The sequence below is a fragment of the Benincasa hispida genome, chromosome 9 (assembly GCF_027475165.1).
Source record: "Benincasa hispida cultivar pf3 chromosome 9, pf3_genome.v1.1, whole genome shotgun sequence".
Classification (NCBI taxonomy): domain Eukaryota; kingdom Viridiplantae; phylum Streptophyta; class Magnoliopsida; order Cucurbitales; family Cucurbitaceae; genus Benincasa; species Benincasa hispida.
In genome coordinates this window covers 13,582,344-13,601,342 of record NC_143486.1, presented here as the reverse complement: position 1 = coordinate 13,601,342, position 18,999 = coordinate 13,582,344, and the positions used below count along the sequence as shown (strand labels likewise).

The 18,999-nt window shown below is 34.8% G+C and overlaps 1 protein-coding gene across 1 annotated transcript; it reads right to left on the bottom strand.

Annotated features, from left to right (window-relative positions):
- Window positions 1-4,848: 4,848 nt before the first annotated feature.
- Window positions 4,849-9,324, bottom strand: LOC120084579 (ATP synthase subunit O, mitochondrial-like). Its single transcript, XM_090317472.1, has 6 exons — window positions 8,851-9,324; window positions 6,685-6,735; window positions 6,254-6,497; window positions 6,026-6,138; window positions 5,301-5,387; window positions 4,849-5,222 (listed from the first exon to the last, which is right to left on the bottom strand). The coding sequence occupies exons 1-6, from the start codon at window positions 9,121-9,123 to the stop codon at window positions 5,094-5,096; spliced, it is 897 nt and encodes a 298-aa protein (XP_090173598.1). The 5' UTR covers window positions 9,124-9,324; the 3' UTR covers window positions 4,849-5,093.
- Window positions 9,325-18,999: the final 9,675 nt, after the last annotated feature.

The following is an 18,999-nucleotide window of genomic DNA, read 5'->3' as shown; positions in this document are numbered from 1 at the left end:
GAGAGCGCCTGTTTGAGTAAATCCTAAAGGTCACTCATATAGAGACTCAGAGGAATAAAGGACATTGTATCAGATGAGGTGGTAGCAGCAACAATAGATGAAATACCAATTTTAAAAGAACTCTTGGATTTAGTAGTCTATCCTGGGGGATAAGATGGTCGAGTAGGACAATTGTCCAAAATATGATCATGTTTGTGGCAATACTTGCACTCAATGGTAGGGCAATTAGCAAACTTATAACCATGCAGTTTACAATTTTTTTAGGAAAAGGACTCAGTTGGAGAGCGTGAATGAGGAGTAGCGAAAGCAACATCAGGCGACAGAGAGAAGACCAGTCTAAGATTTTCTCTTTAAAGAGAATTTTCTGGATTATAGCATCGAGAAATGGCAAATGATTGCGATGTAATAAAGTAGCACGAACATATTCATATTCTGGATGGAAACCCATAAGAACCTTGATGAAATGCAAATGATCTAGATTGATCCTAACTGAGTCAAAATGGGCTGGAGAATAGCAAGATACTCGTTCACAGATTGTCCGGCTTCTTGATTGGTGCTAACCAGATAGTAGTGTGCGAGCCCAATAGTTAGGAATCGTGTATATAGAAAGTCCCAAATTTTTTTAGCAGTATTGAATGCATCAAACTGGGAATGTATAACACGAATGGAAGTGTTATCCAAACAAGTGACTATCTGATGATTTTTTCTATCCCAATCCTCTGGTCTCTCAACAAATTTACTATCTTCTTCAGCAGCTCCTTTTGACAGGTTGGGCAATATCTCCTGTAACAATGCTCCATATTTGCGATCAATCAAAAAACTTTTCATTTAATATGTCCAAGTGATGTAATTGGAGCCATCGAGCATAGTGCTAATAGGAGAAATACATCAATTTTTTTCCATTGATGGATACTCGGAACAGAAGGCGGTGCGATCATCGACTGACTAGTAGATGATGGCGAACAGATGATTACCACAGGTTGGATCCTGATTTGACCAGACGGAAGCATACTGGAGAGATGGTTAGGACCAACAACACTGCATCGAGCGAATGAGTGGACTGTGGAGTGGACACCATTAACGGAGCAAACCAAAGCTTGAGACCTGAAGACAAAACGGTGATCTATGAGAAGACGAACACGGAGTGAAAATCAAAGAACTGAGACTTGAAGAGACGTATACGAATGGGCGATTGGATTTGAAGATGCACGAACGCGAATGGAGCGATTGGATTTGAAGATGGGGGCCACTGATAGAGGATCGGATGACCATATCTAAAGAATCTAAATCTGAAGATGGCCATTGATGGAACAGATGTGCGGCACAAGGAGATGCGCATGGATGATCAGATCTGAAGATGCACGGATGGAGCTGTGGACTAACGGAACGAGCGTGCAAAGTTGCTGACTGACAAAACGGAGATACGCACAAACGGAGTTGCTAACTAACGAAAAGAACGTGTGACCTTGCTGATTGACAAAATAGACCTGATGAGAAGAACGAGACGGAATGGGACGGGACCAACCTTGCTAACAGAACGGAACGAACTGACAGAAAGCTTCTAATGGGAAGTTGTTGATGTCCGAGACGGGACCAACCTTGCTAACAGAACGGAACGAACTGACGGAAAGCTTCTGATGGGAAGTTGTTGATGTCCGACCTTGGTGAACAGACTTGCGGCCACTGATGAGAAGCACGACACGATTCTCAAAGTTTACTGACGGCGCATGAATCACGATGTAAAACCCTAATTCTAGGCTCTGATACCATGTAAACTTTTACTATATTTTTATATTTCTCTCCACATAATGGAAAAGTAGAGGGTAAATATACATGTGTGAGTACCTAAAAATAGGCATTAAATCCTAACCAAATACATAAAAAAACGAATATAAATTTACATAAATAATATAATATTAACAGGCTTAATATTCAAAAACAAAAACAAAAAACAAAATGGTTATTAAACGGATCTAAGTAAATCAATAATTATATATATATATATATATATATATAACGTAAACTATATTTATACGATCTTAACATATATCACAACAATGAGGCTACCTTTGAATTATTATTGAATTCATATTAAAATTTGAATGAATATCTATTATTAAAAGACCATTCATTATGATTTTCTCTATACCTTATGCATATTTTATATATAATACAGTAGATATTGCATATAAAGTTTATGTTATCTAATGCAATATTTATCTTTCCTACACACAACAAGATATCTAATTTATTCAAAAACAAGTTCAAAATATAGTTTTTTTGAACTCAATAATATATATAACAATGTAAAATCCTAAGTCACATTATTCCAACTCTCTCTCGAATAATTTTTCTTTCTACAATATGGCAACCTCTCAAATAATTCTAAAATCTTTATATGTTTCCTAATAATTACTATATATGTTAATTAACTGTTAGTTATATTGGGGCAACCTCCTCAAATAATTTTTAAAAAAAGAAGAGAGAGAAAGAGGGAGAGAGATAGTGTTGTCTTCTTGTCTTTGACTCAATTTGTTGTCTTTTTGAATGCAATATTTTTCTTCACTCACAAGGTAATCATCATTCTTTTATTTGCAAAACATTTTTGCTTCCAATTCACATAATCAATCATCTCTCTCTAAAGTTACACGTGAATTTTAAGTATTAAACCTAGAGAGAGAAAAAGAGAACAAAATTAAAAAGAAAAAAAAAAAAGAGTTTTGAGTTTGGTATGACGGTGGGAAATAGTATAGAGAGAGAACTATAGCTTTTTATTTCCATATATTTAATTTTCTATATTCAATATTGTTTGGTTTTGAAAATATGTTTCATTAGACATAACTTTAATTATTTAAACCAACCACCCTATTTTAACATACTCTTCAACCAAATTATATGCCCAACTTCTAAAGCAAATCAGACCCCCTCTATCATTATTCACTCAAAAATATATAGTTTTTATATTATTTTCCCTTTATTTTTATAATTAATTAATAAACATATTGTTTTTCCATCAATATAATAATTGAAGAAAAAATTTTGTTACAAAATTTCTACCTTTAATGATTACTAGGTGAAGAATCTCAAATTACTTGATATTGGATAAGGAAAATTTCTAGTACTACGAGAGTGTATATTCTATTTATGTCTATAAATATTAGTGAATCTCACATTAATATTAGTAGATTTCATTCTATTTTTAAAAGGAGACTGATGAAACAAATAATAAATGAAGGTAATATGAAATAATTTTCGTACTATTGTAGATCTGAGTATTTGGATGTGTTTCTTGGAGAAGTAATTTCATAGGTACTTAAATTTATTAAGTGCTTTTAACTTCAAACTAGTTTTAGAGTATGTTTACTTTTATCGTTGTTAAAATAACTTTTTTGATGTTTGACAAATGTTAAAATTGATTTTTTTTAAAAAATTAAAATAATTTAAAATCAATTTTTGAGATAGGTGATTCTTGGTGGGGTAATTGACCTAGAATCCCTCTAAAATTTTACCCACATTTCATTTATTTATTAAAAAACTAAATTCATTTTTTAAACCAAACATAATAATTCAAAATCATTTTAAAAATATATATATATGAGGATCACTTTATATGAATATTAGTTGATGGTTGGCACATTTAACTTAAATCTATAAACTAGGTTTTCCTCGTTTTTTTTTTAGGAACTAGAGAGATACCATATAAATATTCTCGTGAGATATTCAAAAGAATTTGTATGCAGAAACTTTCCAATAACTGATGAAATAATTTCTGGAATTCTTTTTTCTCGAAATTTCCAGAGGCTTTAAAAGCAATGACAGACCAATCATAAGGTGAAAAAAGTTCAAAGTACCCAAAAATAAATCGTACGATGGAAATAAAATTAAACAAATCAACAAATGGCTCAAATAAAAAGTGGATGCATTATCGGGAAAAAAAAAAAAAAAAAGTGAAAGAATTTAAGTGATGGAAAGCAACTTGCCTCAATTTGGCTAAAAGTATTTTCATCTGTGGATTTCACCAAGAAGATGTTCATGTTCTTTTTCTTCAAGTTAAAAATATTTATTTAATCATTTATTTGTTTTTATTTGTATTTTTTTTCAAATACATCAAAGATAAATTTAAAAATTAGAAAGATAGTTTCTAAACGGTGGAAAAACTCCAGACCTCTTGATCACTAACACGTTTATATGTCAATTAAGTTACGACCACTTTGGTAAATCTCAACTTTTATCATTACTATGAAAAATGACTATATATATATATATATATATATATATATATTATTTTACAATTAATTTAACTCAATTAATCTCATGAGACAATTTGTTTGGCTAAAACATGTAAGTACTAAGAAAACTTGTAAGACATTTGATCTTAAGTATGTAGTCAACATGGATTAAACTCATTCTCTCTAAATCATTTATTAAATCTATATTTCTTTTTTACCACTAGACTAACCTCATGATGATTCAAATACAAGTTTTACCGGCCTATATTTGTGCCTCTAATTTTACATGGATTGAAATTAACCCCAATGTTTGAAATAAATTAAGTTGTGATGTGCATAAACTTGACCTTTTAACCTCAAATTGTGGCACCATTAAATCCTTGAAACTAATCTATTTTTCTAGCAAATATGATTGATTATGTCATTTAATTTGTCTGACGTCTAAAAATTGTCCTTTGTGATTCAAAATAGATCTTTATTATTATTTTTTTTTTTAATTTTCGAACTCATCAATTAAAATTTGAGGATGAGAAACAAGATTAATGTAATAACAAAATATATAATCAATGATTTAATTGCAAGCTATGTAACAATCCCAAAAAAAATAAAAAGAGAGACGTTTATCCATAGTCAAATCCTCCAATATGACTGCACATGTTACATCAAATTTAAAATTGTCTCACATGGATATAGTTATGAAGAAAAATCAACTTCTTATTTGCATATATAAGGGCATTGCCGCCCGTAATGTAAGATGAGAATCAGGCCAAAAAGGAAGGAAAATACCAAAGTTCTCTTTCATGGAGGAAAAATGGTAGCTGAAACCAGGAAGATGGTGTCCCCAGAAGATAAAAATCACTCTTTTCAGAACTTGTCAAGGTTCGCAGGTTCTCGCAAGAACCGCTCCATCTGTCGTGCTCTGGTCTTAATCGACATGTCAAATACTTTCTCACTAAATTCTACAACCAGTCCACCGAGAATACTTGGATCGATCTGGAATATACAAAGGATTAGATGTGCCTGATAAAAGGGTTAAAACAGTCGAAGGAAACAGACCCTGTGTTCAACTACCTTTTGTTCAAGCTTGACCTTTTTCCCTTGTCCAATAATATCCTGTAGAGTCTCCTTCAGTTCTTTCTCTTCTTCAGGAGGGAGGGGCTGTGGCAAGAATGAAAAAGTCAAACCAGACTATAATCATATAATACAAAACAGAAGGATTTTTTTTTTTAATTAGAAAAATCAGGAGGGTTTCAAGTGGTAATTCTAGACTTCCGGTGGTTGATAGGGGAAAAAATCCAAATGTGTAGTTATAATGGGGTATTATGTATCATCATCCTGGGTTTTTTAAGCTGAATATCTCTACACTTGGACAAACTAAAGCACATTATGCAACTTTTAACATTAAATAGCTTTTTCAACACTCTAATTACGAGATATAAAAAGGTGTAAGGCAATATATTCATCTCCCAAGTAAATACCCGCCAAGTCCCACATCTATGCATTGCATATTAACTTATTCTTAAATGTCGAATCGGGTTAATATGAAACCATGCAATAGCAGAATAGAGCTGGATGTATAGCAAAAGAATTAAAAGCTTAAGGTATATGTTCCCAGTAAAGAAGCAAAAAATAACTGAATTAATTGCAAGCTGAAAAATGATATATTATGGGTAGTGAATGGCATCCCTATGCAGTGGGGAGCGGCAAGAGGAGAAAAAGCAAAGACAGCATATGCCATATTATAACTTATAACCATGGTAGATTATGAATTTCATTATAGGAGTTCGGGAACTTACAATAACTGTAGTCACAATGGCTTTCACCTCTCCTCTATGAGCCATTGTCAACTCTAGAAACCTCTTTGCAATGCTGTCTATGTATTTCAGCCTTCCATTCTCAGCCAATACAACTGGATAGGAGCGTGATTACAAAATGGTGTATCAAATTGCTTGCTTAACCATAGCATTTTTTTCAATTAAAGAAAGAAAACATCAAGATTCAAAGGCAAGGAGTAGTAGTAATACCCAAAAAATTCTTTACAACATCTGAAAATTTAGCTGCAGCACAAACATCGTTAATAGCCTTGATCCTAGTATCTTTAGGCACTGAGAGATCTCTTGTGAACTGAGAGAAGGTGGCACTTCTTTTTGAAGCCTCGACAAGGTCGAGAAGCTCTGTCTCAACCTTATCCAAGGAATTAGCTTTTACTGCTGCAAGGTACAAAGCAGAGGCATAGTTTCCAGTCCCCCCAAACAAAACCAGAGGAACCTACAATGCCGTAAATTGAAGAAAGCGAAATGAAATTAACCAAATTACGTGTCAATATATCAGAAAAAATATAATAGTCACATGTATATCTGAATTTCAGTAAACCAAAACTGAAGATGACTGATTGACTGATACATAAAACTAGTGAAACTTTCAAGTCCTGGTAAAGGCAAGCCAGTTCTATTACTTTAACTTTTTCCTCGCTTTTCTTGGAAGCAGTTGCATAGTTCCTCGAGACCTGCATTTGAAGGAAAACAAGCATTCACTTTAATTCAATGAAAGGTTAAAGTTGATTTGATAATCTAGATCTGAGAGACGAATGGTCACAATACAACAATCGATTATAAACAACTACGAACTCTGAACACATGAACTAACAGAAACTTCACATCCATAAAGATTGAAGCAGGCTATAATTTGTGCCTACCAAAGTGAAACATTCAAGATAGACTCTGGAGACCAAACAACAAATTATGATGATTTATGATGGAAATGAATACGGAGAACTTGGAATTTCTTTCAGTTGCAAGCAGAAGTTTGACAATCAACTTCCAAAACTATTTGATCGCTGGGATAAAATAGGAGGCGAGGAAACATAGAAATTGGTAGTTTCTTTCAGAAGCTAAGAGGAGTTTTTGCCACTCTTATTTGGGATTGGCTCCCAGAGGAATCCAAAAACCAACTCAACTTGGCCATTTTAGGAGTGTCCATGCTTCTTAGTTCAGAACTAGTTTGTGCTAAACTAAGAGGAGAAACTTCCATTTACACGGAAATGGAAGATTGACTAGCTCTCCTAGATCAATCAAACCTCTCACCTTATTCTTTTCCCCTATTCGAAATTCCAGCAAAGTACCGTAAAAGGTTGAACAAAATATTAAGAGCTTCTACTGTTTAACTTGAATGAGCAAGACGCTAGCTCAGCTGAAAATGGTGTCGGTCTCATCAGGTTTGGCCGATCTTGTTCTTTAAACTGAAAGTGTAAATATCGAAATCAAAGAGATTAGAATGTTCATGAGAAGACACATTATGGAGGAGAATTGTTTTTTGATGAATAAACAACCTTTCATTGAGGAAAAATGAAAGAATACATGGTGAGAGATACTATGGAGAAGAATTGTTAGAAGCAAAAAGGGAATTGACAAATGACAACCAGCACTTTATTGTCTACTAAAAATTATTCCATTAAAACTACTATTTTCCCAAGGCCACAATTTTGGCAAGTCACATGACCCAGCAACAACCATTTGGGTGAGTCTTTTCCTAATGCCAAAAGAAGGTGAAGGAGAGATGGTTGGAATGAAAATATTATAGCCTCCCCTGTAATGGAAACTCCAAGGCATAGATCAGAGAAACAAATGAACGAAATCAAATTATGTTCATACCTATCAGTAGTGCTTTCCCTCAATGCTTCAAATTCTAAGGCGTAACTTTCTTATAGGTTTAATTTGGAGAGAAAACGTTCAAAAAAGCAGCAATTTTCACTTTGGACACTGATTTATAGAAGCTGAAGTATTTAAGGAAAATTGTAAAGGAAAAGACCTCCTCTGATTATTTTGCCCAAAAATTCGTGTGAACTGCAAAGGAAAAAAAACGACGACGAAACAATTGACCACTTGTTTTGTCATCATGCGACTGAATTCCATAAGTTGGGTTTTCCTCTTTCAAAAGTTAGGTTCAACATGGTACACGCCGAAAGATACCAGTGTTTTGCTTCCAAAGATTCTTTTTGGTCGCAAAGGATTTAGGAGAAAGGTTGCAAGGTTATTCTTCTGAGCGACTTAAATCCGACCTCCAAAGGAATCATTCTCCATAATATATATAAGGACTCCTGTGATTTTGGAACTAGTTTAGTACAGAACCTTAAATTGGAGTGCTTTACAAAAAGATGATCATGCACCCCAAGTCCCGACTTAATTAACCAAGATTGAAGCCATTTGTTTAAAACCCTTTTCTAGCAGGGGGAAAGCCTCATCTCCATGGTATTTCCAATATACGATGCCTTCCCTTTTAATGCAAGTCCAATCCGATCGTCTTTGTTTTTCAAGCTTGTATTCAAATGTCAAATCATATCTTCAACGGCAATGATGGATTCGCAAAATCATAATCGATCGAGAGAAAAAAAATAAAAACCATCCGCATCATTTAGACCCGCTAATCATTCCTCATTCAACATCACTAACGATTTGACGCCACTACAGCCCATCACCACCTCTCATCTCGGCATTTTCCCGCAAATCAAACGGATATTAGGAAAATCAAAGCCCATATCCAGGAAAGCACACTAGGAAGACGGGGGGAGATAGATACTCAGAACAGAACAATAAAAATAGATTCAGAAATCATTGATTCTAACCTCGGAGTTGGCAGTCGTGGGGCAAAGTAGGGCTCTTAGAAGAGCAGGACTCTGAGTCTGTGATTCCGATTTCAGAAGATGATTGAATTGAGGAATGATCGATCTCATACGCCCAGCCATAGCCATTTCACGAAAAGGAAAAATAAACCCTAATTTTCCAATTGACGGAGGACTGAAGCGAAAGGGGACAATACTACAAAGCGGAGATTTTTTGCAAATTGAATACTCGAGGATGATGGAGCTGGTAGGAGGACGGGCACGTGCATTGCACATGTTGTGTGGTGGGTCCTGGTCCTGGAAAGCCACGTAGGACGCTATAGCCAATATAATAATTACCACGTGGCAAAGGCACAGTATTTATTTACTAGAAAGTTACCATTACTCTAATTGTAGGGATGACTTCGATTTTTTTTTTCCTGGAATCGAAAATTCAGCAACCATTTGTTTGCCATGGCATGTAAGGAAGACCAGCCTTTTTGGTGTCTATATTTGTTTGAGATTTATTGAGAGTTGTCCAAAGCCCAAGCCCAAAGGTGCTCAAAAACAAAGGAAACGTCAAATTTTTGGGTCTTGGCTCGACCAATTTCACCAAAAGAGAAATAGTCAAACAGAACTTGCCTTTTCGCACCTTGCAATCTCAAGGATCACACCAATCTTGAAACTATCAATATTGTATATATCTCAAATGAACGTAAGAAAACGGGCCTTATAAATAGCCCCATACGACCAAACTCAAGAAGTAAACAATTCTCTCTGTGCTTAGACGAACTAAACACTTTGTGTACTTAGAAATCGGAGTGCTTTCGACTTGACACCACACTGGTGCGAGTGCTCACTATTGGAATAAATGGTAGTGACCATTCATGTGTAGGTGTATCGTTTTATAAGAACATTCTCTTGTCAATATCCCCTACAAAGTCTGAGTTAATATTGTACGATTGTATCAGCAAGTGAGTTTCAAGACATACCTTTTGTAGAACTTCTTCAAAGCTCCTTCTCCAGTTGCTATCTTTTCTAAATCTTATTGCAGACCTCCTCAAGATCTTCCCACTATTCTCTTGGTACTCTAGATTGAGTTGTGGGACTCTAAACAAGCTTGAATCAAGGGATGAAGGAGAAATGCTCACTGCAGTAATCTTGTTGAAGAATTCTTTCTTCAACCCGAATAAAGGAGAGACTTGCATGAGTTGCAGCTCATGCTTGGAGAAGACAAGGCCAAGAAGATGCATTATGTGTGAGCTACTTCAAAGATAGATAATGGAAAAACCAATTTTTCCATTTGTGTGTTTTGTTTTTTCCTTTTCAATTTTATCTCAAAAATCAAATTTTGATTTTATAAAATCTATTTTGATTTTAAAAATGAAAATTGTAATTAATTTCATAAATTAATTATTAAATAAAACTTAATTAATTTAATATCAAATATTAAATTAATTTTAACACATATCCATCTTTATATATTTAAATCATATTTAAATATATAAATTCTCCTATTCCGTTTAATTTTAAACATGTAATTATATCTCATATAATTACTAATTCCCTTAATTCTAATTTGAACGTTTTAAATAACTTATCACGCTACTCTAGAGCTAGTTCGTTACGAGCTAGTAGGGGGACCTTGCAGACCTACAGATCATGGGCTCCAACGATCCGAGATTAATTGGCTAAACTCATTAGACCAGATTAGTCTCCATTCGTTAACTAATGGGTCACTCCACTAAAGCCCATAGTTGCATTCCCCTCACTATAGATATATTATGTCCACATGATTTAACCATAATCAGCAAGTCGACTCTTCACAGGTTATTCGTAATAACAGCTGGGTCAAATATCTATTTTACCCCCAAGATTACGTCTTATTCCTCAATTCCCTAGGAGTTTTAGTCCAAGTGGGAGTTTTAGTCCTTCATAGCTAGATCAAATTGTTTATTGTACTCATATGTTTATCACTTAAATTCAACATTGGTGATACTCCACTAGGAGTTTTTGTCCAAATGGGAGTTTGTTGGATTTTATGTCCTAAAACTCGTAGTTTGTAAATTAATAAACATATTCTGTTTTGTTTTTCGATAAAGTTGTTATTGAAATTGTAATCTTGAATCCAATAACCTAAGGTCCTGAGGCTATTTAATGTAGTTTGAACTTTATGTAGTGACATAAATGTGGATCAAGTTCAAATATATAGCCAAAATGGTCTATAGTATATGAATAAGGTTGGGCGCCTTATTTTGAGGACACTATGGATGCGGCCCACTTTGTAGTTAGTACAAACGATGTGATTCTGAACTGTTCATATAGAGATATGTGAGTGGAGGCATCCTATGAAATGAGTTTGCATAAGACCGAACCATGAAATAGTCACTTTTTACGTTTTAAATGTCGTTTTATGTATAAAACTGATTATTTCGTTAATTGATGACCTAGGTAACTTAATCTTAATCCTGAGCTAACTATGAACTCATGTTCACTCGGAATTATCCTTTGATCTGCATAGGTGAGGGCAGCTCATCATCGCTGACCCAATAAACCTCCTATTTTAAGGGTAAGATCAGGTGGATAGCTGGGAACATAGGGTGCAAGATGGAATTCACTCCTATCTGTTATAGGGATAGTAGATAGGTTGTTCCCTTTAGTACTGAATCCAGGTCTTGAACAAGGGGCCCCACCCTCTCCTTGGCTCGAAAGGGGTTCGATTTATAGGTTGGACCTTAAACCAATTGTTCATTAGAGGATCAGTGGAACTTAAGGAACAAGATGTAGTCTTGGGGGTAAAACAGTTTTTATGACCCAGCCGAGATTACGAACAACTTGTGAAGGATTAGCTTACTGATTATGGTTATATCAGATAGACAGAAATATATCTACAGTGGGGGGAGTGTAACTACGAGACTTTAGTGGAATGACCCGTTAGTTAACAAATGTTGATTAATTAGGTTAAAGAGTTTTACCGATTAATCTCAAATTGTTGGAGCCCATAATCTGCAGGTCCATTAGGTTCCCCTACTAGCTCATATGGAATAAACTTATAACAGTATGATAGAATAATTCGAATTGTTCGAATTAGGTGAAGAGGGAGAAACTGACAAGTATATGTGATATGGTGGTTGGGTTTTCAGTTTAGAGATACAGCTTTAATATTTAAATGTGATTTAAATATCAAGAATATGAATAAGTTCATATTCGAAAGCTCGAAAATAATGGAAATGGTCAAAGATGTAAAAAGTCAAAGAGTTGACTTTTTGACTTTGAAAAGTCAAACTTTGACCGAACTTATATTCAAATGTGATCTGAATTTTGAGAAAATGAATGCGGATTCATGCTCAGGAGGTCAAAATTAGTCAACACGGAAAAAATCATAAAAAGTCAAAATGTTAACTTTTTGGTCAAAGTTTGACTTTGACCAAATGACTATTTTGCCCTTTGACTAAAGTTAGTGGGAAAATCCAAACTTTTGTTGGATAATTCCACTAACAAAATGTAGGCTAGGTGTTGGGTTTTTATGGATTTAGTTCATGCAATTATTGCATGGTTTTTTTTCTATAAATTGGGCTTTTCAATTTGGTTGAAAAACTTTTGCCCATTTTTGCCAAAATTGTTTTTCAAATTTAGGCTGAAAAAAAAATATTTTCTTTGAGGAAAATTCATAACCCAAAACCCAACCCAAAGATCCATCTTATTTTTCATCTCTTTTCTCTCTCTTAGGTTTCTTGATCCATCGGGTCCCACAATCCGGTTCTGAGTCCAAAGGATAGTAGGTCAACTCTAGTGATGGTCCGAAAGAGTTCAGGTTGAGATTTAGTGAGGAAAAGCAGTTTTCGGGAGCTTCAAAGGTAAGTTAATTTACTGTTTTTTTCCTTCAAATTTCATGCTAATTTCCTTTAAATTAAAAGCAATTAGAGTGCGATTAGGTCCTTTTTCCACTGCGTATGTCTCATGTTCCATCATATGGGTCTTAGTTTATTGGATTTAGACTTTCATACAATTTATGAGATCAATAACAAGTATATTGATTATAGAAATTTTTTATCATTTTACAAACTGTGAGTTTTTTAGGACATAAAACCCAACAATACTCCCACTTGGACTAAAACTCCAGTGGATCAATATATACAAATATATACAATGTTGAGTTTATATGGAGAGAATAAAATGTAAAAATATAATAAACTAGGGCATTAAAATACCCACAAATTCTCCCACTTGCCCTAGTGATACAAAACTCGTAGACCTAGTCCTACTAGGTGACCCTCGAACACTTTAGTCGAGAAGGCCTTCGTAAATGGATCAGCTAAGTTGTCTTGGGAAGAAATCTGGGTAACGTTGACATCTCCTTGGTGTACAATCTCCCTAATGAGATGGTACTTCCATTTGATATGCTTTCCCCTTTTATGCCTTCGTGGTTCCTTTGAATTTTCAACTGCTCCACTGTTGTCATAATAGAGAGTGACAGGCAGGAGCATATTAGGAACTACTTCTAGATCTGTCAGGAATTTTCTGAGCCATACTGCTTCTTTTGCTGCTTCACTTACAGCTACATACTCAGTTTCCATTGTGGAGTCCGCAATACAACTCTGCTTGATGCTTCTCCACGCAACTGCTCCTTCATTTAGAGTGAATACTGACCCCGAAGTCGATTTCCTTGAATCAATATCAGTCTGAAAGTCAGAATCAGTGTATCCAGTAAGGATCAGATCCTTAGCATCATACTTACCTTAAAGTTGGGGAGGAGTTAAATCCATCTTGTATTATTATGTTCCCAACTCTCCACTCAGTCTTATCCCCAAAATGGTAAGCTTATTAAGTCGGGGAATTGGCCACTCTCACCCATACAAATCAAAGGAAAATCCTTCTTGGACAGGAGTCCATAACTCACTCAGGATTAAGACTAAGTTGCCTAGATCATCCTAGTGAAATAGAAACCTGACTAGTCAGTGGAATTAATTTAGTGGTTACTTTTCGGGGTCCGGTCTTATGCAAACTTATTGCATAAGATACCTCACTCCCATGTCCCTTACAGAATGCGTTGGATCATTGCATTTGTATCAAATACAAAGTGGGACGTATCCATAGTGTCACCAGGATAAGATACTCAATCTTATCCCTATACTATAAACTCTTTAGGTTGTATCTTGAACTGTAACATCCTGATTTTTATTTTGTAATTAAGTTTTTTTGTTATTGTTGGCTACTTGGATATATGAGATTTATATTTTTTTGGCCAAGCTAAAATATGATTTAATTGTTTGGAATTAATTGAGTTTTATTTTGGCTTGTATTTTGGGAGATTTTGTTATCTATGGAGATAATTAAATGTGTATATTATATTTTTTTTTTTTTAGGAAAAGGAAAATATTTATATATAAGTGTATATATATTTTGGGAGATAATTAAGGAATTTGTTTTTTTAAGGGAAAAGGAAGAGTTTAATTTGGTTATATATATATATATATATATATATGTGTGGAAAGGGTTAAAGGAATGAAAAAAAAAAAAAAAAAAAAAAGTAAATTAAATTTACATTTCTCTCTCTCTCCTCAACCCGCACGCACGTTTTTTTTCCTCCCCTTTTTCTTCTTCTTTTCCTTCCTGCCCTAGCCACCAACACCTTCCAACCGTCCGCCGTCCGCCATCCGCCTTCTAACCGTCACCTTGTTGTTCTGTCGACGCCGTGAGCAACGCCGCCAGCCTCACCTTGTCGTTCCATCGATGCTACGAGCAGCACCGCCAGCCTCGCCTTGTCGTTCCGTCAACGTCGCGAGCAGCACCGCCAGCCTCACTTTGTCGTTCCGTCGACGCCGCCAGCCTCACCTTGCCATTCCGTCAACGTCGTGAGCAGCGCTGCCAGCCTCGCCATTCCATCGTTGCCGTAAGCACCACTGTCTCGCCGCTGCGCCAGTCGACTGCCACTCTCCTCGCCGATGTCAGCCCCGCCGTCCAGTTTTGCTTCTGCTACCGTTCGCCCGCCACTGCCTTTTTTTTAGATTGGGTAAGTTTGGATTGTTTTGGGCAAGGTTTGGTGTTGAGTCTTTTTAAAGTGCCTCTTAGTGTTGAAAACGATTTTAGTGTTACCCATTGTGTCGACTTTCAGGATTTGGATTTCGAGGCGTTGCTAACAAAGAAATGACCATTCTCTTCATCGAAGAGTTTCAGTTTTGGTAAGTTTTGTGTAAACTGGTTGGTTATTCTTTTGGATTGAGAGTAATAGTGGAAAAAAAAAAGTTATTGATTTTAGAATTAATTCTTGATCAGATTGGTTACTTGAATCAAGTTTTGGAATTTGTCTTAAATCAAGCCACAACTTTGGGTTGATTCAAGTTTTCCAAAGGTTTTAAAGAATTATTTGCATGGACTTTTGTGACCAAGTTGAGGTAAGTGATACTATTACTGGTGCCTTCGTACCAAGAAATCTAGATTAGACCTATCAAATTACTTGGTTGACTCTAGAGTATGATTTTGTTTTATATTATGTTTTGCTAGTTGCATGGTAGTTGCAAGTATTATGAGTATGTTAAAATTATGATCAGTACTGATATTATGTATGTGATGCATGAATAGACCAGTGAGCGATTTATTGTCTTGCCTTGACGCGTGTTATTACTATGTTTGACGGTGTGCCTATGGGCCGCTAGACATGCGTGAACCGACAGGTTAACGTTCATGTTATTATCATGTTTGACGGTGTGCCTACGGGTCGCTAGACATACGTGAGCTGATAGGTTTACGTTCATGTTACTTTTATTTTCATGTTTCATGTTTTGACAGTTTGCCTACGGGCCGCTAGACATGCGTGAACCAACAGGTTAACGTTCATGTTATTATTATGTTTGACGGTGTGCCTACGGGCCGCTAGACATGTGTGGGTCGTCGGGGTTTCACATTCATGTTATTATCATGTTTGACGGTGTGCCTACGGGCCACTAGACATGCATTTCAAGGTAAGATAGTACGTCTTTTGATTTTCCTTTCATCATCAAAAACCGATGTAATTGTATAAGCCACGGGCTAATTTTTTTTCTTTGCTCACGAATGCATAGTATGATCCCGGTAATGGGATCACTTACTGAGTATTTTATACTCAACTTTTATCCTTAATTTTTCAGGTAAAGGCAAGGACACTCGGGCGACTAACAAGAGGAATCTGTGACAATGCCAAAGGAACTAGAATTCGCTTCCGCATTTGACTGTTTATATTTTCGCATGCTTTGTTTTTATCCATTCATGGATTTATCATAAATTAATTAATTAATTTATCTATTTATTTATTCATTTTTTTTTATAATTGTTTCTTGTTAAAAAGGATGCCCGGGTTGAACAATTTAAGATTTTGAGATATGTTAGAACATATTTTTTTATATATACTTAATGCAGTTTAAGATTATGATTATTTTCTTTAATTTACTTTATTTTCTTCAATGAAAATATTTATGCATGCATGCAGTAGCGATTCTCTTTTTAGTAGTCTTAGAAAGTGGGGTTGTTACATGAACATTGATCCATGTATGTCTCCACATATAGTTCAAGACTTACAAGACTGCATATGATGTTAGTTTATTGGATTTAGGGTTATTAAGACAAAAAGAATATAACATAATCAATAACACTTATTGAAATAATATTGATAACTCTTTATTGATAACGGTCAATTATTTAAATTTACTATCTACGAGTTTCAGGACATAAAACCCAACAAGCTCTTACTTGAACTAAAAATCTAGTTAGTGGGATGTACATAATATCAATAACCCAAACAGCGGGAATGATAAATAAATACAATAAACTAGAACATCCATATACTATTAGACATCTCTCAATTTTCCTATATCATACAATGTACATGTCTCGTAGATCTAGACTCTTTAGATGACTCTCGAACACTTTAACCAAGAGAGACTTCGTAAATAGATTGGCAATGGTGTGCTCTGAAGCGAACTTTGTGACATCACATCTCCTTGTTGCACAATCTCCCATATCAGGTGATACTTCCTCTCAATGTGTTTTCCTCGTTTGTGGCTACGAGACTCTTTAAGGTTGGCTATTGCCCCACTGTTGTCACAGTATAAGGTGATAGGCAAGTCGATGTTTGGAACCACTTCCAAATCACTTAGGAACTTTTTGAGTCAAATTGCTTCCTTTGTTGTTTCACAAACAGCTACATATTCAACCTCCATAGTGGAGTCTGCAATGTATCCTTGTTTGATGCTATGTCATACTACGACTCCCCCATTCAGGGTAAACATTGATCATGACATGGATTTCCTAGAATCCTTGTCAATTTGAAAATCGGGGTCGGTGTATCTCGTAAGGATCAATTCCTTAGCTCTATACACCATATTATAGTCTCTCATGCTTCTAATGCTGGGTTAAAATCCCAAGTGTAGCAGAAAAATTTTAGACCATTTTCAAATTTTAATAAAAAATTAACAAAGGAAATAAAATCTAGAAACCCTTACTCTTGTTGATGACTTTGAAAGGCTTCACCAACTTTTTGGATCTACGATCTTGGTTCCTCTACTGCAAAAAAATGAACACCACTAAAATGGTTTCACCAGTATTCTCCTTGAGCTAGTGAGGTAGAATGAGGTGGGATCTATTGAGGGAATTAAAGGAGGGAGTTAGGGAGAAAATCTCTAACCCACTCCCATATAACTCCCCACATTGGGGAGTTTGCTATAACTAATTTATTTAAATTCATTATTTATATAATTAATAAATTAAATCAAGTTTTATTAAATAATAATAAATTTAATTAATTTAAAAAATAAATTAAATCAGATTAATTAATAATAATTAAATATCTCATATTTAATTAAATGTGCATTAGAATCATATTCCAATGCATCCCCCTCTCATAACCTGTAGTTTAAATTCAATTAATGAAATTAAATAATTAATTGATCATTAAATTAAATATCACATATTTAATTTAACCTTATAATTGAATCACATTCAATTATTTTTCTCTCATATTACCTATAATTTTAATGTGCATCTAATGCGCATTAATTTTAACTTATAGTTTTAATATGAATTCTATTCATATTAAATTTAATATTTGAACTTCTTCAAATATTTAATTCTCCTATTAAATTGATTTTTGAATCAAATTCAAAATAAATTTATATTATAAAGTTTAATTAAAATATAAACTTTGTATTATAATGTATCACCATATATTATATTCTTTCCCTTAGTAAATGTGAACATTTCAAATTACTTTAACTACCTCAATACCCTTTATTATGAGCTACCAGTAGGACCTAATGAACATACAGATCAGAAGCTCCAATAATATGGGATTAATTGGCTAAACTCATTAACCAAGTTAATCAATGTCCGTTAACTGTGGGTACACTCCACTATAGACCTACAGTTACACTCTTCTAATTGCGGATATATTTCTGTGTCCATGGATATTGACCAATAACAGCAAGTTCGTCCTTCACGAGTGTTCGTAACACTAGTTGGGTCAAATTACTGTTTTACCCCTAGGTTACCTCTACATCCTGTTTATGGTCCAACCATCAAATAGAAACCCCTCTTGAACCAGTGAGATAGTAGGGCCCTTTGTTCAAGTTTCAGAGACACCACTTAAGAGAACACTCATCTACTTTACCTAAAGTTGGGAATGAGTGAATTCCATCTCGTGAAAATATGTTTTCAACTCCCCACTCGATCTTGTCCTCAAAATGGTAGGCTTATTGAGTAGATGAACTGGCCACTCTCATCCATACAAATCAAAGGACAATCCTTTATGAATAGGAGTCCATAACTCACTCGGGATTAAGATTAAGTTGCCCAGGTCATCTTAGTGAAATAGAAACCTGACTAGCTAACAGAGTTACATTTAGTGGTTACTTTTTCGTGATCTGATCTTATGTAAACTCATTGCATAGGATACCCCACTCGCATGTCCCCTACAGAATGCATTAGATCATTGCATTTGTATCAAATATAAAGTGGGTGGTATCCATAGTGTCACCAGGATAAGGTACCCAGTCTTATCCATATATTATAAACCCTTTAGGTTGTATCTTGAACACTGATCCCCGTACGTCTCCACATACAGTTTAAAACTCATACAACAATCTAGGATGTTAGTTTATTGGATTAGGTTATTTAGGCAAGATAAATACAAGATAAGCAATA

Coding starts and splice junctions, on each gene's coding strand:
- LOC120084579 (XM_090317472.1), bottom strand. CDS start 9,123: ATGTGCAATGCACGTGCCCGTCCTCCTACCAGCTCCATCATCCTCGAG. Junction 5,388..6,025: donor CCATTGTGACTACAGTTATT/GTAAGTTCCCGA, acceptor TTCTTGCCACAG/CCCCTCCCTCCTGAAGAAGA. Junction 5,223..5,300: donor AGGTCAAGCTTGAACAAAAG/GTAGTTGAACAC, acceptor TGTATATTCCAG/ATCGATCCAAGTATTCTCGG.